The 24,593-nt window shown below is 43.3% G+C and overlaps 1 protein-coding gene across 1 annotated transcript in view; it reads left to right on the top strand.

The window, feature by feature from the left end:
* The first annotated feature begins 8,762 nt into the window (after positions 1-8,762).
* Positions 8,763-24,593, top strand: part of LOC142488106 (uncharacterized) — a 37,447-nt gene continuing 21,616 nt past the window's right edge. The window contains exon 1 of the mRNA XM_075588479.1: positions 8,763-8,937. Within this exon, the coding sequence (XP_075444594.1) occupies positions 8,763-8,937 (175 nt within the window). The remainder of the gene's footprint in view (positions 8,938-24,593) is intronic.

The raw sequence follows: 24,593 nt of genomic DNA on the forward strand, positions 1-24,593 counted from the left end.
TATGTATATCCATAGGGACATAGATACATTCAGGGGCATTAAATGGGAATGAAAAAATAAAAGACATGAATAAAAAATCACAAAAACCTGTAAAAGTAAAAATAATAAACTTTTCTTTTGTTTACTTACCATTAGATGCCCACTCACCGAAATCCAGGCGACCCGGAAGCACTGGAACCAATCCAAAGGTAACCATAAACTAATAAACCCTTACAATCCACAACGAGTCTTCTTTCTTCTATTTGTAATCCTTTACGTCAGTCTTGGGGTCATCTTTTCTTCTTTGGGGTTTTCTCCATCATCTTCCATCTTCTTACGCCACGCCCTTTTTTTTTTCTTAGGAGGGGAGGTGTTCCCTCTTCGGCGTCTGGTTTTTTTTAGTGGCTTCTTTCCGGTAGTTAGATTGGAATGATGGTGGTTACTTTCAATTAGAATTCTTTTGGCAATGGTTTGGCTTTAGAAATTGAATAGAGAATTGTATAATTGATTTGTATTGTATTGTAATTGGTTTAGGAAATTGATTAATTGATTGATGGTAAATGTATTTATGTTGCTTAGTTTCGATTTGATTTTCATGATGGCATTGGTGGTTAGGGGACATTGTTCATAGTGTATTTTATTTTTACATATATTTTGCATAGTGTTACATGATGCACAGATTAATTGCATCATGTGCACACTTAATGCAATTGTGTGACATTTCATATATATTTGTGTAGCTGCTGGTTTGTTGGTTTATTTTTAAAAGTGCTGCTGGATTAATTGTAACATGCAATGTGGTGATTTTAAGATTAAGAATTCATGTTTTGATTTATGCATGTTTTATGTGTTTCATAATGGCCAAATAATCTATTATCCATATCTGGATAATAGTTATTTTGCACATTATTGTACTGTATGTGTTGGGGGTGGGGGGGATTGATGTATTTAATGTATAGGTCAGGTTTATTTTTTTTACATACAGGGTTGGTTCCTTTTGGTCTGCGGGAGACTTCTGGAGACCACCTGAGGTCTCCTCGGGCTTTCTACAGGTAGCAGGCTGGAGGTGTCCATGGGGGATACCTGTGGGGAAGATCCGGTGGCCCCACCTGGGGGCACCGCGGATCCATAGGGACCAACCGTGGGCCCACAGACCCCCGTGGGAACCACTCGAGGCCCCTCAGACACCTGTGGGTCTGACCTTGGGCCCCCCAGACAGCCACGGGCCTACCCATGGACACCACATTGTGGACCATGGTGACCCGCGGAGACCACCTGGTGGACCAAGGCGCCTGGCGGGGACCACCCATAGGCCTCCAGACCCTGTTTGAAACCTGGTGCTGGGCTACTGTAGGTCTGTGAGGTGACCCGTCAAGCCCACAGAGACTCCCGTGGGCCTGGGGTATTAACCCTGTATGTAAAATAATAAATCATGTAATTATGGGGGGGCACGGGGCGTGGGTTATGTATAGAATAAATATAATGATGTTTATTGTAGGGCTGTGTATTGTTTTCCTTGTGTGTACTGGGGGTGGGGGAAGGGGGTATTGGCCCCAAGGGTATGTGGGAAGGCCTCCTGTCTGGGTTAGTGGGTTAGTGGGTGAGGGTGCTTAGGCCTCACGGGATGGGAAGTGGGGGAGGGTATTTACTGTAGGCCTCCCGCCTGGGTTAGTGGGTGAGGGTGGGTTACCCCTTAATGACTGTAGCGGTTAATGACCGCTAAGGTGATTAAAGGGTTAGGGGCTATTTTTATTCTTGTGTACAGTATGTTTTGCAGCACCGGAGGGACATGGGCAGGATGAAGATGAGGATGAAGATGGCCTTCATCGTGGGTACCTGGAAAACGTAAGTGTAATATGCATTTACTGTATTTATTGTAATTTCACCCCTGAAGAAGGGCGCGCATGCGCACATTGGGAAGTTATTCTTTTATTTTAAAGCTGTCTTTGGTGAAGGAGGACACTGTCTAGCAGCCGATCCAGGTCTTAGGGGAAGAAAAGAGAGGGGAGCATCGTTCTAGGATGTCCTGCGGTGTGTGATGTCACACCCGTCCGGAAGTTCCGCCTTCCAGTGACGTCATCATCCACGCTGAGCACGAGGGGACGCACGGAAAGGAGCTCCGGTCACTTCCAGACTACCAGTGCAATTTTTATCTCCATTGCCTTCTTTCAATCATTGTTTTGTAAGTAGGGTCTCAATTTTACCCCTCTGGACCTGCTGCAATTCCTTGTTAGCCTCCGGAACTCAGCATTATGTGTTGTTATTAAATAGCTTTGTGTTTATCTCCAGCCTTACGAGTGTTTGTCTTGTTTGTCTGTTATGTTTATTTAGTGTTGTTAGTATTCACTGTTTTTAGTCAACATTGATTGGCATACTGCACCATAATTTGTTTTGTTTTCTTCTCTCCACATATTGCACTGCTGCATGGTGAGAGTTATCTATCCACCCCATCTCTGCCCATTCATCTTAAGAGCATTATTGGGACTTTCCAAGGATTGGTTTGATTCTTATTGATATTCATTTATTGGACTTTATAGGCGCCGGTAATCCCTTTTTTTTCTATGCTTGTTGTTTGACTGTACTGTCATTATTTGCCAGGCTGCCTGTTTCCACTGCTATCTAGGTACACTATTTATGTGTTATTTTTCATTTATTTTATTTTATTAGCGTTGTTTTACACCGTCTTTTTTTGTTGTGGTTATTGTAATTTATATGTATTTTAAATGGACAAATGCATTATTATCCATATGTTGGATAATAGTAATTTTGCCCATTACTGTATTGTATGTGTTAGGGGGTGTATTTAGTTATAAATATTGTTTATTATTTTTGGAGGCACACCATTGGTACCGCAGGCCCGCGGGTACCCCGGGACTCCCGTGGAGACCTCAGGACCCTCTGGGACCCCCGCAGGGTCAGTCGGGGACACCCGCTGGCCTGTTGTATGGGTTTTGCGCATGCAAAAATGTAAAGCAAGACATTTTTCTAAGTCCAGCTTTTTTTGCGGCTTTCTTGAGTTGACATGTTTTCTTGAACGCAACTTTCACGTACGCTAAGGTTGCGTAGCTTAGTGCATCCCGCTTAAGGGCAGAATTTCACGCAAACAGGGTAACGAACGAGCAAAGTTAGACTTAGAAAAATTTCCAGAAAAAAAGTCACTTTTAGAACGCAAAGTGCCTCTTTGCATGGCTTAGTGAATCATGTTCAGTGCAACATCACGTTGTAAGAGCACATTGCGTTCTAAAAATGACCTATCGGAGCTTAGTGCATGACCCCCATAGTCTCCCTCTCGCTCTCTCCCAAGTCTCTCGCTCTCTCCCAAGTCTCTCGCTCTCTCGCAAGTCTCTCACTCTCTCCCAAGTCTCTCTCTCTCTCCCTCCTCCATGTTTCTCACTCTCCCCCTCCTCCATGTTTCTCACTCTCCCCCTCCTCCATATTTCTCACTCTTCCCCTTCTCCATGTTTCTCGCTGTCCCCCTCCTCCATGTTTTTCGCTCTCCCCCTCCTCCATGTTTCCCTCTCTCCCCCAAATATGTATCTCCCCACTCCCCAGTCGTATAAATGGAAACACACACTCTATCGACTTTCCTTCTCCCTCAGTCTCCATCTCCCCCCTCGTTCCAGTGTCTTTCTCCACCTCCCCGCATGCTCTTTCTAACCCTCCCCCCAATATCTCTCCCTCACTTCTCCAAGTCTTTCTCTCCTCCAATCCTCCTAGTCTTTCTCTCCCCCAGCCTTTCTCTCCCCTTCCCCCCCAGTCTTTTTCTCTCCCCCTTCCCCCCCATGTTTCCCTACTCCATCCTCCCCAATGTATGTTTCTCCCCCCTCCCCCACCCCCTTTGGGCACACACTTTCTCTTTCTCTCTTTCTTTTTCTTTCTCTCTCCTTCTCAGTGAGAGTACACTGCAGCTGGGAGAACAAGAGCTGCACAACACCCGTAATGGCCAGAGGAGACATTGTGTGCTGTAGCCCCTGCTACTCTCTGCAAAACCAGGACATTTAAAAAAATGGAATTGTTCTGGCAAAAGTGGGATATCTGGTCACCCTACATATACAGTAGGCCTAGTCTGTGGGCTGTAAGGTATCTTCCGTTGTTGGAAGGTGTTTCATGGCAGAAGTCTGCTTATTAAATATGGGTTACAGTATAATGCTTAAACCTTTCTAATTTCTACAAATTAATTTTTTGAAAGAAATTTCCAAAAAATACTAATATAAAAATGTAACATGCTTTAAGTATTAATCCCAAGAGTACCTAGCCTCTAATGCCCTGCAAAATAATGTAAAGGCTTAGTCGGGGTCCTTTGCCCAGCTAGGACATGCTCAGTCATTTATTCACATTCCTATAATGTGCTAAATTTGATTTCATTAATTTGTATTTTACCATTTATTTAAATGAAAGCTGCTGTAATTACTTCACATTTAAGAGCATTACTAGACCATTAATACCAAATATTTTAACTAAAATCTTGCTTTCTGACTGTTATCAAATATTTAATGTTTGACAATATATGTATCCATATTGAAGAATAAAAACATTTAAGTTTTTGTCAGCTTTAGCTTCTCCAGCACTCTGGACTATGATAATTCCATACCTGAAATCATCAATAGCTGAAAATATTGCAGTAGGATGACACAGAGGAAAAAACAAAGGTGTAGAAAGGCTGTAATTAAAAAGAAATGTTCCCACCTGCTTTTCCATATGAAGCTCATATTTTCCTTACCCTTTCAGGTGTAGAGCGAGCAAAGCAGCATGCGAGAGCTGACACTAATGGACTTCTTGAGTCATACATCTGGGGGGTGCCCATCAGTGATCCATCCTGCATCCAGTCAAGCCCCAGGTGGCTGAATGTATCGCTTAGATGATTTTGTTAGTCTCCACTGGTTTCAAATATGTAAATCCTACTCAATTTCCTTCTGCTCAATTAATTTATAAAAGTCAGCTACACAAAATAAAATGTTATTAACTGTAAAGTTTGTTTAAATTAAATGTACACATTCTCCCTCACACTCAGGATGTCATTTGATTGTAAACTCTTTCGGGGTAGGGATATATTGCAATTTGTTTTTTTAAACCAACATATGTAATGCTATAAACACACACACCTACACAAACAATCTTATATAGAGATATGCATGCACTTGTACAGTTAGTAGTGCTTGTCCTCTTGCAATCTGAAATCTCAGGGTTTAATTTGTATCTCCTGGTGCTGGTTCTTTCACTATCAGGTGAAGCATTCATTTAAATCTCTAATAATGACATTTCATTCCTTTAATTGGTATAAGTATACATCTGTTAATCTTCATAAAACAATATAATCAATTGATTATCATTTTGTTCATTTGTATCATGCAGCATCTCTATAACTAACTTGACTTGACAAAGATGCAGAAACTACAATACCGGTAAGTAAACAATTCTATTTATCTCTGAAAATAAACTATATATCATGCTATTTTACTTGAACTAATGCCATAGGGTTTATATGAAGCCTCCAAGATAGATACAATTAAGCCAGCAACTTTTTTGGTTCAGAAATGACCAGATTTCCCTTGTTCATGTCTCTAGAAAGAAGTCCAGCAGGGTTTTCAATAGAAGTAACTTGTCTAATGCTATCGGTAGCCACTTTTCTTCCAGTTTGTCAGATAGTTTAGTTGGGCAGGCTTGTTGTTTGCCATCATTGCAATTAAGTATATCTGTAGGCACTAACAAACACTCAGAAGTAGAAATGGGCAAATCTTTCGGCAACAAACGTATTAGCCGCAAATTTGGTTATTTTTCAAAGCTGCAGATATTCGCGGCCTTTGCCTACCTTCATGGAAATAAATAAATGTTCCGCTTCACAGTAGTAATATACGTGACAATCATATAAATAACAAATAATACAAATAACAGATCATGGGAATAAGTGCTTCAGACATAAATGTAACATTTTGGAAGAGGAGTCACTGCACTGAAGAGCTTACAATCTAATTGGTAGGAAGAATGTACAGAAACAGTAGGAGGGCATTCTGGTGAATGCGTATGCAGGGGGCCAAGCTTGATGTATCATATGTATAGTATTAGCCACAGTGCTATTCATATGTTTCTTTAAGCAAGTGTGTCTTACAGTAAGGTGGGTCTTAAAGGTGGATAGAGAGGGTGCTAGTCGGGTATTGAGGGGAAGGTCATTCCAGAGGTGTGGGGCAGTCATTGAGAAAGGTTTAAGGCGGCAGAGGGCTTTAGATACAAAGGGGGTAGAAAGAAGATATCCTTGAGCAGAACGCAAGAGTCGGGATGGTGCATTGCGAGAAATTAGGGCTGAAATGTAACAAAGGGCTAGTGAACTGCGGAAAAAACTTGCAGTAATCAAAATCAAGTGCATAACAGAGGGGAATTGTCCATCAGCATTAACACAGCAGGGATCCCTTCTTCTGAATGGGAATCCCAATGTGTTAATCCTACCAGGTCACACGAGTCTGGAAGAGCTGTGCAGTGAGAGCAGACAGAAACGGTCCCTCTCCTTGCGTATCTCTAACAGGCGATCGTGCTGCTTTTATTATTATGTAAATTACATATTATTGAAGCAGGGGGTTTCTGGAGTTGAACCACATTAATTTCAGCCCCGGTGACCCCCTGCTTCATGAGATACAGGCCCCAGTATGGAGTTACTGGTATCTCCTGCAAGTTTAATTCTCCCACGTCACGTGACCGGGACATTTAAACATGCAGGAGATACAGGAACCCCATACCGGGGCCTATAGCTCAGAAGCACGGGGTCCCCGGGGCTGAAATTAATGCAGTTCAATTCCAGAGACCCCCTGCTTCCATAACATGTAATTAAAATAAAATACAAACATTGGGATCACATGTTAGAGATGCGCAGAGAGAGGGACTGCTTCTGTCTGCTCTCACTGTGCAGCTCTTCTAGATTGGTGTGGCCGGTAGGATAAACACAGCGAGAGTCCCATTCAGAAGCAAGGACTCCCGCTGCATTAATCCTGATGGGCAATTAGTCTGGCCATGAGGAAGCCGCGAGCGGGCAGTGGTCAGGCAGCTTTCTTCTGTGGTTTTGCTGTCTGCCTTGATCTTCTGCCTGCCATCCAACTACATTAACTCTAAAGAGGACTCTGTCCCTTGGCTCTGGTAGGTTAATATTAACCCCTCCCCTAGCCCTGCGGGTTTGCTTCCTGATCTGAGGTGAGCACATTATAGTTTACTTGGCCCAAAACATAGACTCCGCTGAGGTAGGGAGGGACGTTTCTCTCCACGGACATTTAATCGGAGAACACAAAAAATGTCTCACTGTAACGTGTGCTCACCACAAACTGGACTAGACCGTGATGCTGAGGTGGGGATGTGTATAACCACCGCCCTACAACCACGAGACCAGGTCCAGATTGCAGAGTCAGGGTTCTGTAGTCGGGTCAGGATAGGAGAGTACAGGTAGGTCGTTGTACTTGCCATAGTCAGGGATTGGAGAGAGAACAGTGGTGCTGTGTGTGCTGTGTGTGCTGTGTGTGCTGTGTGTGCTGGTGCTGTGTGGTGTGCTGTGTGTGTGTGTGCAGTGTTTGCTGTGTGCTGTGTGTGCTGGTGCAGTGTGCAATGTGTGCTAGTGTGTTGTGTGTGCATTGTGCAGTGTGTGTTGGTGCTGTGTGGTGTGCGTGGTGTGTGCAGTGTGCAGTGTATGTGCAGTGTGTGTGCAAAAAATATTACATTCGGGGTCCACGCTTAAACCACGTTATAAGCAGATCCGCATTATAGCGATCGGGGTTGAGCTGTACAATGTATCTGTGATGTTTAACCTAGCTATGAAATAAAAAGTTATACAATTATTAAAAGGAAGACTGAATTGAATAATAAAAGAAAATAAGTTATAAAAAGCACAAGATCAAACCACAATGTGTACTGGTCCTAGTAGTGAGACCTACTACTTAGTAGTAATTTGAACAAAATGATAAGCAATGAACAAAGCCTGTATATTTATAGTTACTGAACAAAAGACTCCTGATTTAGAACTTGATTGAGAATGCAGATTGAAAAATTAAAAGAGCAATCAGAGTGACTTGGGCCCCAACCCTTACGGGTGAGGAAGAGGAAAGTCCCGGTCTCATAAACACCCCAGGACGGTCTCGGCCGAATGCAGCAAGCAGCAGGAAAGCGTCTTCTTGGCGTGGTGGGGAGCGTTCAGAGTCCAGAGCTTCCGCTTCCACCCCCACCAGGGACGAGTCAGTCTCCAGAGCAGGGATGGCCGGGTCATCAGAAGCAAAAACGTTGGAGATGTCGCACTCATATTGAACTGCTGGGATGATGTACCTTCAGTTCACTCGTGAAGATCCCCCGCATCCTCAGATGGGTTCCGCTCGGCCAGGGCTACCAAGGAGGTCGGTGATGTTTCCTGCAGAAGCATCTCTGCACCCCACTTGATGTTGCTGGCCAAAGAGAGGGGACCTCCAACTTTGATATCCCCTCCAGATAAAACAACTCCGGAAGCAGGGCTTGCCTCGTAATATTTTCCACACAGGTCGGCCTCCTGAGCTCTCAGAGTCAGGTGGAAAATATCGTAGATCATGTCCATGTATACTTGCTCCGCAGTGGCAGGAGCATTGTCCATCAACATTTATAGTCACCGGAGCAATGGGTAAGAGCTTGACCCACCATCCGGGTTTAAGGCAAACATAGGCTGATTCCAGGCTTCCCGTACCGGCCGAAGGTAGGGCACATCACATCGCCGACAGAGACGTGACATCCAGCTTCCATTCGGGTCCATGGCACCACGGACACAGGAGCTGTAATGAATCTTGACCATGAAGCTGGGTCAGCAAGAGCACTCCCGGCAGCTCAAAAAATTGGACCAGTGGTTCCGCCATAGGAACGGTCGAAGTAACCAGGAGCCAATTAGACACAGCTCTTGCCTGGGTGGTTACAACGTGTGTCTGCTGGGCATGGTAGCTGCATCCAGCTACACAACACGTGGCAGCAGTTAGGTCTTCGTCTCCTTCCCCTGGTGGATCCAGTAGTCCCAGGCATTGTAAAAGTGCGCAGCTATGGCTTTAGCGTCAAGCCATGTTTTGTAATTGCAGGGCTTGCATTCTGCAAACCATGCACCCAGTTCAGCCGATGTTGGCTGGAACCGTGCTCCGACTTCAGGATCCTCCTTAGGGACTCTAAATTCTCCTCTGTGCATGCTTGGAGTTCAATCTTGGGGGTGCTATATTGCAAGCGGCCACACCTGTTGGCATACTCTACATGCACTGTTATCTCCCCCAACTGCAGGTCGGTAGTCCCATCTTGGGGATTTTGTCTTTCAAGCTGCCACAATGTTGAGCATACTACTGCCCCCTGCGCATTCTAAGACATTATTTGAGCACACGCTGCAGTCCCATTCTCGGGGGTGCTATCTTTCAAGCGGTCCACACCATGGGCAGCCTGCAACATGTACTCGGCAGATACCATGGGTTTCAAGCTCATCTCAACCCTGGAACATGTAACAATAAGAGTACCCCGCAGATAATTCGAAGTTGGGAGGTGATGTCTTTCAAACAATCCCCACTGTAGGCATATTATCCACGTGCACTCGGCTGATACCATCGGTTTCAAGCACATCTCAGCCTCTGAAAGTTCAGGGACCCGGCTCTGAAATAGTGAGTTCAAGCACCTTTCAGAAATGCAAATTTTCCCAGACCAGGTAACGAATGGCCCTGATACAGTGAGTGCCCACATTCACTTCTCAGTCAGGCAGCGGTAGGCTTGCAGTCATGAGCGGGATACTTCCCTCTGAGAGAGCACCCACACTTGCAGTTGGAATACTTGGCCTGGTTACAGTGACTGGCCCTCACTTCTCTTTCAGAATATATTCCCTTCTTGACTGTCCCAGTTGCTGATCTCAGCAGCGCCTCCAAATGTAACACCCTTTCCCCCCTCCCTCACCCCTTACAGGAGATCTGCATGTTACGTGTACTGTAGTCTTCTGCTGTGTAGCTCACCTGCTATAGGCCAGGAAGCCTGAGTCTCCGCGGTTGTAGTGAGAATAGCAACAGGACATATCGGTACTTCCTCGGTACAGTGCCTCCATTCTGCAGTGTAGCTGCCGGAGGCTGGTAGTATCTCCTGCAGGAACCCCCTTTTCCAGTAATGACACAGAGAAGTGGAACCATTTACCTTTTATTTGGTGGGCCAGCACCCACACCCACTCCTGACAAACACTCCCTTTCGTCACAGTATTATTGTTGCAAATACAGCAGCATACATCCGTGTCTGAGTTGCATTCACTAAAACTCAGTGATTAATGGTGGAAACATTTACCAAGACAGCATTATATGTCATATAACATCAAATATAGGCTCTCTGCCATAGTGTTGCAATATATAATGGAGGAACTACTATAATAGACATGTTATAAATTAGTACGCATAGATCAGTCACTAGACAAAGAACTAGAAAAATCAGAAACGGCTGCTAATTATATCCAATATAGCCATGATGTGCGTTAGCGGAAAATGTGATAGACATTATGTACAGTAGAAAAGAACGAGGATTTAGAAGTGCCACAGAATAGAAGAGGAAATTACTAAATTTACTTTTTTACTAAAAGAATAATCAAGAAAATTGTGTCATAATTAAAACTGTTTCCAACAGAATTGAATTTTTGTTAATCTAGCTCTCTAAATACTGAGGGCTTGTTTCAGGGATGTCCAACTACAAATAAATCAGAAAATCCAAGTAATATGGAAACATTACAGCAATTAGTAAAAAAAAAGATCTGTTATATATTTCAGTCAATGAAAAAAAAATGGCATCAAACCCACTGTGTTTCATTGTCATGAATATTGTATGATAGAGGATAGCGATGGCAAACTTGTGGTATATTGTATGTGCCACTTCTGGTATGTAAAGGCATCTGAACTAACACATTGGCTGTCCAACCTTCCCACTCCTGTTCTATCCATCCTGGAAAAAGAGACCCAGTGGTGGATTCTGGGTAAAGTAATTATTTGTGAATGATGGGTGAAATGGGTGATGAAACAACTCAGTGAGGAAACCACAGTAGGTTTAGCGTGTACAGTATTTAAGTAATAATCCCAGAAGAACAGGGCATTACTGGCCAATAATGCCATGGCTGGAAGTGTTGAAGGCCCGAGGCGAAGCTTAGGGACTTTAACCAGCCAGGGCATTATTGGCTAGTAATACCCTGTTCTGAGGGGATTATTACTATAGGCTAAATGTAGGCTTATTTAATAAATAATAGACACTTTTGGATAGTTATATAGATTTTTATTAAAATAAAATGGTAAATACTTTAAAGCACCTCTATATACACTTACACTGCAGCTATCTATATCCACACACTGCTGCCCCCTCTGTTTTACGCACACACACACACTCTGTAGCTACATCCAAACTCTGCTGCTACACACACACAACACAACAGCACCACACACACTGCAGCTCTACACACACACACACACACGCTGCTGCTACACACACAATTAGGCACAAACTCTGCAGCTACATACATACACACAAACTGCAGCTACACGCACACACACACACAAACTGCAGCTGCACACACACTGCAGCTACACACACACACACACACACTGCAGATACACACACACGCACATACACAAACTGCAGTTACACACACCACACACACACACACACACACTGCAGCTACACACACACACACACACACACACTGCAGTTATACACACACACTGTAGTTACACACACACACACTTCAGCTACACACACACACACACTGCAGCTACACACACACACAATCTGCAGCTACACACACACACACAAACTGCAGCTACACACACACACACACACACTGCAGCTACACACGCTGCAGCTACACACACATACAAACTGCAGCTACACACATATTCAACACACAAACTACACCTACACAAACATCAGCTACACACACACACACACTCACAAACTGCAGCTACACACACACTAGACAGACAGAAACTGCAGCTACACACACAGTGCAGACACACTTACTTTGCAGCTACACACACACTGCAGACACACTTAGGCCGTGCGTATAGTGGCCTCGACGGCAAAGCGACGTCGCCCAAAAAACAAATACATTGCCGCCGCGTGCGCTTCTAGTAAGCGCGACAGCGACAATGCGACGGAGCAACGTCGCGTCGCCAAATTTGGAAGCAGCCAATATTTGATATTTCATGGGCTGTCGTCTCATGTGACAGCCCCTGAACCAATCAAATGCCAGAAAGTCTGCGACGCCGCTGAAAAGCAAAATATAACTTTCGCTAGCAGCGACGGCGATGGGTGATGCCACCAGTCCCGTCGCGTTGCCCATTGCGGGCACTATACACGTGGCCTTACTTTGCAGCTACACACACACTGTAGACACACTTACTTTGCAGCTACAAACATTCTCTCCCTCCCTCCTTAACTCAACTAAGTCTGTCAGCTCTGTTCACGGAGGAAGGGCGAGGAGTCACAGCATGCTGCTTCTTCCTGACCAATCCCCTGCCCTGTCTCAGAGATGTTCTGAAAGCTGATTGGCTGGAAATAAAAACATTGGCAATAAACACATTGCAAGCTGCAAACATTCTGGGCATTACTGATTAGATAATGCTCGGAATTCTTTTTTTTTTTATAACTTAAATTTTATTAAATATTTCAAACAGGAGATACAATATACAATACAGGCAATTCTGAAAGTGTTCTCAGCTGTAAACAGTAATATAAATCATAAGATGATTCCCGACCTTTCGGGCCCTACTTAGCCGGGTTATTCCGGATGGAATAGAAATAATAATAATAACGTAAATAAAAAAATAAAAAAGAGGGGAGGAGGGAGAGATAGGGTGGGGACTGGATATGGAGAGGACATCAATCCGGGTAACAGATCGACGCTTGTCTCGCATCTTGCTGGACAGATCGCCTCTGTGGTATTCCTATTTGTGTATCTGTATACTCAACCTACTTTGTGTTCCCGCTCCTAAAGGAGAACGCATCTATATCTATCATAGCCAGACTGTGTTACTCTCAACCCCGGGGATATCTGTCTGCGCTAACCAAGGTGTCCAGACGTTTAAGAAATTGGTGCCAGTGTTGTTAACTAAACTCGTCAACTTTTCCATCTGGCAGATAAACCACATTTGATTCCGAATCTTTGGGATGCTTGGAATATGAGGGTGTTTCCATAATGCTGCGATCTCGCTCCGCGTTGCTATTGCAAAATGTGCTATTAATTTATTGTGTGCTTTGGACAGACCCGTTAATGGTCTGTTCAAGAGGAACAGCCATGGGTCCGGGGGAATAGTGAGGTCAAATATCCTCTGTATCCAATTTCTAATTTCGTCCCACAGTGGGGAGATCCGCGGGCAGGACCACAGCATATGTAACAGGTCGGCCGATCCCCCGCACTGCCTAGGGCATAGCGGGGAGGATCCCGGCACGAACTTGGCTAATTTCATTGGGGTGAGGTACCACCGCATTAAAACCTTATATGCGTTCTCCTTTAGTGTGGTGCATATAGAGCTTTTTGCTGTAGCTAGGTATATGGCTTTCCATTCCTTATCTTCTAGGGTCTCTCCCAGATACTTCTCCCATTGGGTCCTAAATGACGGAGGTTGCCGTCTAGAGCCTGCAGAATCGATCACCTCTCTGTACAGCTGTGATGTGAGTCCCCTAGTGTCGGTCTCTGCCAAACAGAGCTTTTTAAAAGTCGTCAAGGGGGGATATGGGGCAAATTTATTGTAGAATGCTCGGAGCTGGAGGTATCTAAAAAATTCCGAATGGGGCATATCTTTTTCTAACCTGACGTGGTCAAATGTTTTAATCTTTCTATTGTAACCCTCCAGGTCTTTGATCCGTATAAATCCTTTTTGTTTCCAAATTGATGCATCTCCCCCTAGCAGGCCCGGAGCGAATTTGGGATTATTCCATAATTAATAAGTCTAATTACCTGTTGTGAGGGAGTATTTGATTTTAGCGGCCTCCTAGACAGACAACGAGTTGGTCATCGAGGAGAGCGGCGTGTCAGCGAATTGTCGCGTTGTTTTAGGTAGCCAAATCAAGCTGCTGAGTTTTAATGGAGCACAAGCAGCACTCTCTAGCTCCACCCATCTTTTCAATTGCGGATTGTATTGCCAGTGTATAATTTGGCTTAATTGAGCCGCTTTGTAGTATGAAAGCAGGCAGGGTACTGCTAGGCCACCCGCCAGGACAGGTCTTTTCATATTTAATTTGTTGATTCTCGGCTTTTTCCCTCCCCAGAAAAAAGTGGAGATTTCAGACTGAAGTGAGAGCAGATCCTTCAGTCTGAGTGGCACTGGTAACGTCTGGAAAAGGTATAGGATACGGGGGAGTAGATTCATTTTGACGCTATATATCCTACCTATCCAGGATATCCGTATGGCAGACCACTTATGTAGGTCAGATATCAATGTCCGAATTAGGTTGGGGTTATTTGCATTATAGATGTCTTTGGAGTCTTTGGTTATGTAGACTCTTATATATTTTATGTATTTCTGTTGCCAATTGAATTTAAAGTTTAGTTGTATCATCTTCTCTACATGTCTAGGGAGATTGATGTTGAGGGCTTCATATTTAGATTGATTTATTTTGAATCCCGAAATGACAGAGAATCTGTTTAATAAGTCTAAGAGGTTTGGGAGGGATGTGAGAGGTTTTGAGATAATTAAAAGGATATCATCTGCGTACAGGGCCGCTTTATGTGATTGAGAATATGCGTTTAACCCTGAGATGTCCGGATTTCCTCTAATTTGCGCCGTCAGTGGTTCAATACACAGGGCGAACAGAAGAGGGGATAATGGTCACCCCTGTCTCGTGCCGCTTTTAATTTGAAAGGGAAGTGACGGGAAGCCCTGATGTATCACACTGGCGGTAGGTCCTGAGTATAGCGATAGAATCGCCCTACTCACCCAATCCCCAAAGCCAAATGCCGCAAGCGTCTCCCTCAGGTACGGCCAGTCTATCCTGTCAAAAGCCTTTAATGCATCCAGACTTAACAGCATACTTTGTGTGTTATTTGTATTAGCTAATTCTACCAGATCAATAAATCGCCGGGTATTGTCCGCTGCTTGTCTTCCCTTAATGAATCCGACCTGATCTGGGTGTATAAGTCTGGGTAGGATTAGACATAATCTATTAGCCAATACTTTAGCATATATTTTAATATCAGTATTAATTAGGGATATGGGACTATAACTTTTGCAATCCAGCGGATCCTTACCGGGTTTATGAATGAATGATATAGACGCCTGTAACATCTCTCTGGGGATGGGGGCTCCTGCTAATATCGCATTAAACACATGGAGCAACCTAGGGGCTAGTAATTTGGCAAATTTCTTATAATATAGCCCTGAAAAGCCATCTGGCCCCCGGGGCCTTTGAGGGCTTGAGTTCATTGATGGCCTGAGACACTTCTTCGATAGAGAAATCAGCGCCCATAGCCTCCCTCTCCACTTTCGTCAATCTCCCCAGGTTTGAGCTGGCTAAGTAATCTCTCAGCGACTCGCTCGTTTTAACAGTGTGTGCCACTTTCTCTCCATTGTATAATGTTTCGTAAAACGAACCAAATTCCTCCACTCTTTTCTTAGGGTTGGCTGTGGGTGTGCCTGATTTTAAGCGTATAGCTTGGATGTTAAACTTCGCTTGCCTATCTCTTAGTGCTCGGGCTAGCATAGTATCCGGCCTGTTTGCTTTTTCGTAAAATTTCCTCTTAGACCAACTCAGTGAATTATCTGCCCTGGAGGTCAACAGTATATTCAGTTCAATTTTGGTACCCTTCAATCCTTGCAGTAATTGAGAGTCTGGATTACTCTTATGTTTTGATGTGAGGGAATGTAATTTCGTTTGGAGCGCAACAATTTTGGAGTCTCTTTCGTGTTTTCTCCTAGCTGTGGTGCTGATTAAAATGCCCCTCAGCGTTGCTTTGTGAGCCTCCCATAATACAAACTGGGATTCCACAGAGCCTGTGTTTGTGTGGAAGAATTGGTCAATTTTATTGCCTATAGCCTCACAAATCTCAGGGACTTTTAGGATTGATTCGTTGAGCTTCCAGTTTGCCCCTGGTCTGCCCGTTCGGATGTGTTCACACCTTAGCTCTATCGGTGCATGGTCAGAACATGAAATGTCATGGATCCCAGCTCAGGAGACCACAGGGACCAGTTGGCAGGAGACAAAAAAGTAATCGATTCTGCTGTAGGAGCTATGAGGGTGGGAATAGAACGTATAGTCCCTATCCGTCGAATGCCCGGAATTCTAACCAATCAGAGAGCAGGGATCTAAATAATGCCCGGAATTTTACTGCTTTAGCCTATAATGTGATTTATAATATGGCATACTCTTCAGGAGAACTTAAAACAATACAGCAGATAAATGAAATAAGCAACTAACCCACAAGAAAAAAAGTTTAACAAACTCATCTGGCACACAACTTAAGATAATCTTAACTTTTCTCCACACATCATTTAAAAAGTTGCTTCCAGAGGCATAGGATGCGATTATACACTAATTCTAATTCAGAAGGGCAGCTTTGGTAGCTCAAATATAGTGAGGTTGAATATGAACTACAGTAGTTATTGCACCACTGTGCATATAATCTTACAGTAACAGTACCTGCTATCATAGGGACAGATTCATCAAGCTCTGATGTGTGCTATCGCACCCTGTTCCAGTGTTAACTGTAATTGAAATCTTTGGTAGTTAATACTTGTTCTGGGTGTAATACCCTGCATCTGAGGTTAACGAATGTGGGTGCATTTTTGGTGCCCAAGGCCAGGGAGATAAAGTTATTTGCACAAGGTCACAGGGTGCTGACACCAGGATTTGAATGAGACTTCTCTGCTTCTTAAGTCAGTGTCACTATTATAAGAGGGATTGCCTTTACTTACAGAGCCACTCCTTCAGCACTGAGGAATACATTTGGTAGAAGGCGGATAATAACATAGCAAGGAATAAAGTTACTGTACCGTTATTTGAATGTTCATGTGAACAGCTGAGATACCCATAACCCAGCATGACGACTGGACCTATCTAATATTCAGTATTCTAACACTCCAGCATACAAAAGGTTGATTTGAGCTAGCAGTTACTGTACATCTTAAAATACATGTTTTGTTTTATGAGGGTCAGGTCACAATGACTCAGCCTGTTTTCTGTGCTTATGTGTAGAAGTGGGGTTATCTGACGTGGTGTGGAATTGCGGGGGGATTAAAACCATAGACCCACAACCCTTCTTGACAGTGAAAGTAACCATGACCTATTGAAGAGAATTCAAGGGGATCCCAATATGTTCTGGGCAGGGTGTGGCCAAGAGAGAATGCCCAGGCCCTTACACATTTACTAAACATGAAATAATTGGGCATACACAGTTATGTATGTATATCTTTATTTATATATTGCCATCCAGGTACAAAGCGTTTTACAATACAGGTGACATAATATAACACAACTGGAATAAGCGTCTAAGACAAAACAATAGAAAAAGGTGTACCTGCCCCAAAGAGCTGACAATCTAAGTGGTAATTTGGGTGAACTTACAGAAACAGTAGGAGGGTATTCTGTGAGTGTCAGTGGATGTTTGAACTGGGGCGCTCCCTGGAATGTGTGGCTAAAAAATGCTACAACGCCTTTGATATATTAAAATATATAAAAAAATAAAAAATTGTGTTTTGTGGTGTAAAAGAGTATAAAAATATATACTGGCCCTTTTGATGATTTTTGGTTGCTGCTTGACCTTGAAGAAGGGAACCCCGTGTCCTTCTTAACGTGGCAATGGGAGTGTGAAGACGGTCAGCGCAAAACTCATGGACCTCACGATGTTGATGGAACAGGATGAAGTTGAATAAAAATGGAATAAAACACAGTATTAGTGCATGACATCCACATATGTGGGGGATGAGGGGGTGGGGGGGGGGTGGGTGTGGATGAAGGATACGATGGAAGGGGTGATGGTGATAAACAATCAATGAAACATAAACATATAGTTTCAGTGACTCACACGGGCTTGTGTGAGACTTCGCCCTCAACGCAGACTGTAGTGGGTAAATGCAGACTCCTATTATGCTTGTTTATGCTCATGTCTTAACTGTTACCAAATAAAGACCTGTTATATTGCTAACCCTGGTTTGCACACATTTTTTGGTCTTTTGGGCAACGGGGAGAGGAGACACTCACACACTATACCTATTGGGGGATATTTTGCTGAGACGACTCCACACCACCTATACAGGCTGACATCACCCTCTGAGGGCAAGAACTCACATTAGGCCGTGTGAGTTTTATGTTTATTTGGACTCCACCATAGGAGTCTGCATTTACCCACTACAGTCTGCGTTGAGGGCGAAGTCTCACACAAGCCCGTGTGAGTCACTGAAACTATATGTTTATGTTTCATTGATTGTCTATTTAGTGGAATTCCACCATCAACCCTTCCATCGTATCCTCCATCCACACCTCATCCCCCACATATGTGGATGTCATGCACTAATACTGTGTTTTATTCCATTTTTATTCAACTTCATCCTGTTCCATCAACATCGTGAGGTCCATGAGTTTTGCGCTGACCTTATTCTGTAAGTGTGTCTGCAAGAGGTCAAGGTCAGTGCATATGAGATGTATTGTATCAGCCAGTGGAGCTACCTATATGCTTCATTAAAGAGGTGTGTTTTAGGAAAGGTGATAAAGGTTGAAAGAGAGTGTGCAAGTCGGATATTGAGGCGAAGGGCATTAGTTTACAAGAAGATGAAAGATATATTTCTGACAGCACGTTCAGCTGTTCCTTGAGAGGGCGCAGCTAGGTGTGAAACGTGTAGGGGGATTTTCTATGTTTTTCGGTTATCAACGATGTTTTCAATAAAGTAATTTTCATAATTTCATAAGTCTATCGAGTTCCCATGCAATCCTTCATTTGCTGTGACTTCACTTACCTTTAATTTTTGTTTGTTTAGCTGTTTCAATTAAGTTCAAAGATTCTAAACTAGTAAGGTTGCATAGGGAAGATATCAATTTGTCCATCAAATATGGAAATAGGCTTACCAAAATAAGGTAGATGTCCAAATGTACATCTTGATCAGCCAAACACATTAACACAGGTCCCATAATTGTAGGAAATATGAGAAAAGAGCTATATGACCTTTTATTCTCGTAGGCATTTTCAATTAGAAAAACAATTGTTTCCATCGTAAATTTCACAGGAGATGGATGAATGGAATTAAGGACACACCCACAAAGGTAGGGATCATCTTTGTGACAGAGGCAAAGTTAGGCTAAAAACCATTCATTTGTATTATGAACCTAGAATTCAACAAGACGTGTGTTTTTATGTCAACAAATCACATGAATTCTCATATTCCAAACTCAAACAACTTCTGTTGGGAGGGAACTGATGTTGTGCATTGGTAACATATAAGTTCTCTGTGTTACTCTGTTATTTTATTGAACTGTCTGCATTAACTATATTGTATGTTGTTGTAATATTTTTTTTTCTGTAACCAAGCGCTGTACTATTTTACTATATTAAATCTAAAATGTTATAAGTACTATTTTGGGGATCTAAATGAATCTAACGCTTTTGGAGAGATTAACCTCTATTTTAGGACATTTTGCTACATTGGGTTTTGGGTTAATTACATATTCTTTCTTAATTAATAGGGGGCTGAGGACTCTGGAGGTAAGTCTTAAACTATCCTTGGTGGTGGCAGTGAATTGAGGTATAGTATAAAGGATTAGGGGGAGATATCGCTCCTTTCAGGCACCCTGTGGTAAGTGAATCAGCTGGATAGCTGGGGGTTTTAACTCATTTTGCATACACAAGTCACGTGTTCACAGATGTGCCATTCGTGACACCCAGTATAACTACTGTAATATCACAACTTGTCTGAAGAAATTAATAATGTGTTGGAGCACAATATCACAACATATCTCAAAATATCACACCAGACAGAACAATGAAGTTTACTTTATCTGTAGGTAATTATTCAACAAGATCCGAGACCACAATGTCCAACTCAATTCCTTCTATTCTTTCAGTAGACATGCTTAAGACAAAAAAACTATTCTATCCTCCTTCTTGAGCTTTCAGCAATCTTGAAGGAAAGTAACATGGGGAGTTATCCAATCTAGTTCTAACTCTGGCTTTTGAAATTCCAGCTCATTTAATACGGTATATGGATGCCTCTTATTAATTATTCTGGTCCATCCTCAACCATTTTTAGTGATTCCAAAAAGTGAATTGATCCTTCATCCATTGGCTACCCTTTATCTGTCTCCTGTATCACCAACTGTTAATTGCCACTTCGATCTCAATACAATTTCTCCACTTCATTTTGTTTTCAATACAGCCTAATGCAGTTGTGCAGACCTCTGGCCCTCCTGCAGCACTGCTTCTTTAGACACACTATCAAAACTACAGTGTCTGCGCCTGTCCCACAAATGAAGAATCTCAGAGGCAATCTGTCTAGATTTTCTCAGTTGAAATCCTCTGGAAGTTGTAAAGACTGGGATGGTACTATAGTTAGTTAAGTCTCCTGATTATTACTTACAGAGTGAAGTAGACACAAGTATTGCTTTATTTCAAATCTTTCATGGTAGTCAGCATATGTAAAACGTTCAAAGATCCATGCTAATTTTTGTTTATCCTTCTAAGCACCACCAGGTTCTTCCTTGAAGGAGGTTTATCCATAAGCTCCTTATACAGGGTCTATACTGCTTGGCGTTTCACACATTTTTGGAATACAGAGACAGGCAGTTCAAAGTTGAATACTTCTGACAAGGTTGGCAATATAGTGGTTCTGGATAAGGCTACTAATGCTAAAGTATTGTTCGCTTTCTATTAGATGCCAAATGTTATAACATTTTAAAGTCTGACCTTAAATGGAGTTTCAGAAAGATCTAAAGATCTAAGAAACAAGGAGTTTCAGAAAGATCTAACATTGATTCTGTAGGAGGGCCTCGAACAGAAGGTTATTTAAAAAAATAAATGTAATTTTACTTCAATTAAAACACCAATAACAGCCACTTTCCATCAGCTGCCAAAAATTCATAAGGGGGGTTCTCCCCCTCCTGGCAGGCCGATAGTGGCAGGAATTGATAACCTTACTTCTAAGGCCAGTGTTTATCTTCATAAATTCCATTCGTTACATCTTTGCCCTCTTACCTCAGAGATACAGAGGACATCTCCTTAAAAACCTACCTCTACTCATCCCCCTTCTGCCTTTCTCTCTCACTTTGAATCCTGGCTCTCGTTCTTTCTCTCCTCAGACTCCCCTGTTCTTCTCCTTTTGGGACATCAACTGCCACATTGATGACCACTCTCTCCCTTGGGCTTCCCGCTTTCTCTTTCTAACCTCTTCATTTGGACTTCAACAGTGGACTGCAGCCAGTACCCACAAAGATAGCCACTACCTATATAAAACACCTTATTTGGAGTTGGTACTTATTTAGTTATCACTCTCGGATTTCACAGTGGTTTATATTTAGATTGACCATGTACAGTATATCAGGATGGTTATGGAAGGTGACTATACATCCTAAATCCCAATACAGCTCAACCCCGTTATAGCGCGATCCGCTATAACGCGGATCCGCTTATAACGCGGATCCGCTTATAACGCGGTTTGAGCGTGGACCCCGAAATAAAAAAATAAAAAAATTAAGTTTTTTTTTTGCACACACACTGCACACACTCACAGCACACTGCACACACTCACAGCACACTGCACACACACACACTGAGACACACACAGCACACTGCACAGCACACTGCATACACTCACAGCACACTGCCCACACTCACAGCACACTGCACACACTGCAAAAAAAAAAAAATATATATATATATTTTGCCGGCCATTTTTTTCCCGCGACCCCGTTTATAACGCGGTGGTCGTGGGTGGCCCCCGAGGACCGCGATATAATGGGGTTAAGCTGTATATATTAAAGGGGTATTTATTTTTCACTATTGGTCATTGTACCAGAGGTTGTTAAGTATTTATAAATAATAACAACCCTCATTTACTTAAAAATCCTAACACCCACAACAGGTGTTGAAGGATACAGCTTTGCATCGTTATTTCACCATGTATATATTATAAGGATTCATTTAATAAAGTTATTTTTAATAATGCCATAATAGGGGAAAGAGTACCCAAAACTGGGTTTACTTTAATTCATACAGTATAATGGCCACTACCTAGACCTGGTTTTCACTAATAACTTTTCGCTCTCTGATTTCTTCTTTTTCCCCCTTTCCTCTCTCTGACCATCACCTCATCTCATTTTCTCTCCCTCGCTTCTCCCCTTCTCCATCTCCACCTGCTCCTCATTTCTGCAGAGGCCTGCGCTCTATTAACCTATCAGCTTTTGATTCCACTTTACGCTCCTCCCTCTCCTCTCTCAGCCCTTCTCCAGACTGACAACCTGGTCAGCAACTCTGCCCTGTCCTCCTCTCTTGATCTACATGCCACGCTTTCTCTCTGCCGTTCTCGCCCTTCTAACACCAGACCCTGGCTAAATTCCCACATGTGCATGCTGTGTTACTGCACTCGTTTCTCTGAGTGCCTCTGGAGAAAATCTCACACTCTCGCAGGCTTCCTTCACTACAAATGGATGCTATCCTGTTTCAACTCCGCCCTCTCTCAGGCTAGACAAACCTACTTTTCTTCACTAATCCACACGCACAAGTCTAAGTCACGCCGACTCTTCTCTGTCTTTGACTCTCTACTCAAACTACCGTCAACTGCCTCTTCTTTTTCCTCCATCTCACCTCAGGACTTTGCTGACTATTTTAAGGAAAGGTAGACTCCATACGTCAGAACATCCCCTCTGTTTCCTCCTCCCACCCTGCACTACTTCCTAACTCTCCTCCTGCCTTCCTTTACTCTTTTTCTGCTGTCAAAGAGGAGGTTGTGTCACTATTGATCTCATTTTCTCCTTCTACCATTTGCCCTCTTGACCCCATTCCCTCCCATCTCCTAAAACCTCTTGCTCCTACTATAATCCTTATGCTCACACAGATTTTTAGCTCCTCCCTCTACTCGGGTACCTTTCCCTCCTCCTTCAAACATGCAACTGTCATACCATTACTCAAAAACAGCAAGCTTGACCCTACTTGTCTTTCTAACTATCGACCTGTCTCCCTCCTGCCTTTTGCCAGTTTAGAACTCCTTGAATGTCTTGTAGTCTCTCGCCTGCTCCCTTTTCTCAACACCTATTCTCTCCTAGACCCTCTACAATCTGGCTTCCGCACTGCTCACTCCACTGAAACAGCCCTCACTAAAATAACTAATGACCTCCATGCTGCCAAAGACAAAGGTCAAATTACTCAATCTCTCTGCAGCATTTGATACTGTGGACCACCCTCTCCTCCTTCACATTCTCCATACACTTGGTATTCGTAACAAAGCTCTATTCTGGATCTCCTCTTAACTCTCCCATCGTACTTTCAGTGTCTCTTCTGCTAACACTTCCTCCTCCTCTATCCATTTCTCTGTGGGGTACCCCAGGGCTCGGTGCTGGGACCTCTCCTCTTTTCTCTGTACACACTCTCTCTAGGTGACCTAATCACATCTCTTGGGTTCAAAAATCATGTATATGCTGACGACACACATTTACTTATAAACCCCTGACCTTACACCTGCTGTACAGACCAAAGTTTCTGTCTCTCTGCTATTATCATCCTGGATGGCCCTCCGCCGACTTAAACTCAACCAGTCAAAAAAAGAGTTCCTCATATTTCATCCTAGACCTGGCCCCACTACCACCTTCCCCATTACTGTTGGAGGTTCTGTCATACACCCAGTAGCGCAAGCACGCTGCCTAGGGCTCACACTCGACTCCTCTCTCACATTATCCTCTCACATTCAAAACGTATCTAAAACCTGTTGCTTTTTCCTCTGCAATATTAACAAGATACGTCCTTTCCTCTGTTGCTCCAATGCTAAAACTCTGACACAGGCCCTCATTCTCTCCCGTCTTGATTAGTGTAACCTCCTGCTGTCTGGCCTTCCTGCCTCTCACCAGTCTCCCCTATAATCTATCCTAACCACTGCTGCCAGAATCACTCTACTCCTTCCTAAATCTGTCTCAGCGCCTCTCCTGCTGAAATCACTTTCCTGGCTTCCTATCAAATCCTGCATCTCAAACTCAATTCTTCTCACTTTTAAAGCTTTACACTCTTCTGCCCCTCCTTACATTGCAGCCCTAATTTCTCGCCATGCACCAAACCGACTCTTGCGTTCCACTCAAGGATGTCTTCTCTCTATCCCCTTTGTATCTAAAGCCCTCGCCCGCCTTAAACCTTTCTCACTGACTGCTCCACACCTCTGGAATGCCCTTCCCCTCAATACCCAACTTGCACCCTCTCTATCCACCTTTAAGACCCACCTTAATACAGACCTGCTTAACGAAGTATATGAGTAGCTCCACGGCTAATGCTATACACCTGATACATAAATCTTGGCTCCTTGCAGACGCACTTACCAGAATGCCCTCCTACTGTCTCCATATGTTCTTTCTACCTACAAATTAGATTGTAAGCTCTTCTGAGCAGGGACTCCTCTTCCTAAATGTTAATATTTATGTCTGAAGCACTTATTCCCATGTTCTGTTATTTGTATTATTTA

The sequence above is a fragment of the Ascaphus truei genome, chromosome 2 (genome assembly GCF_040206685.1).
Source record: "Ascaphus truei isolate aAscTru1 chromosome 2, aAscTru1.hap1, whole genome shotgun sequence".
Taxonomy (NCBI): Eukaryota; Metazoa; Chordata; class Amphibia; order Anura; family Ascaphidae; genus Ascaphus; species Ascaphus truei.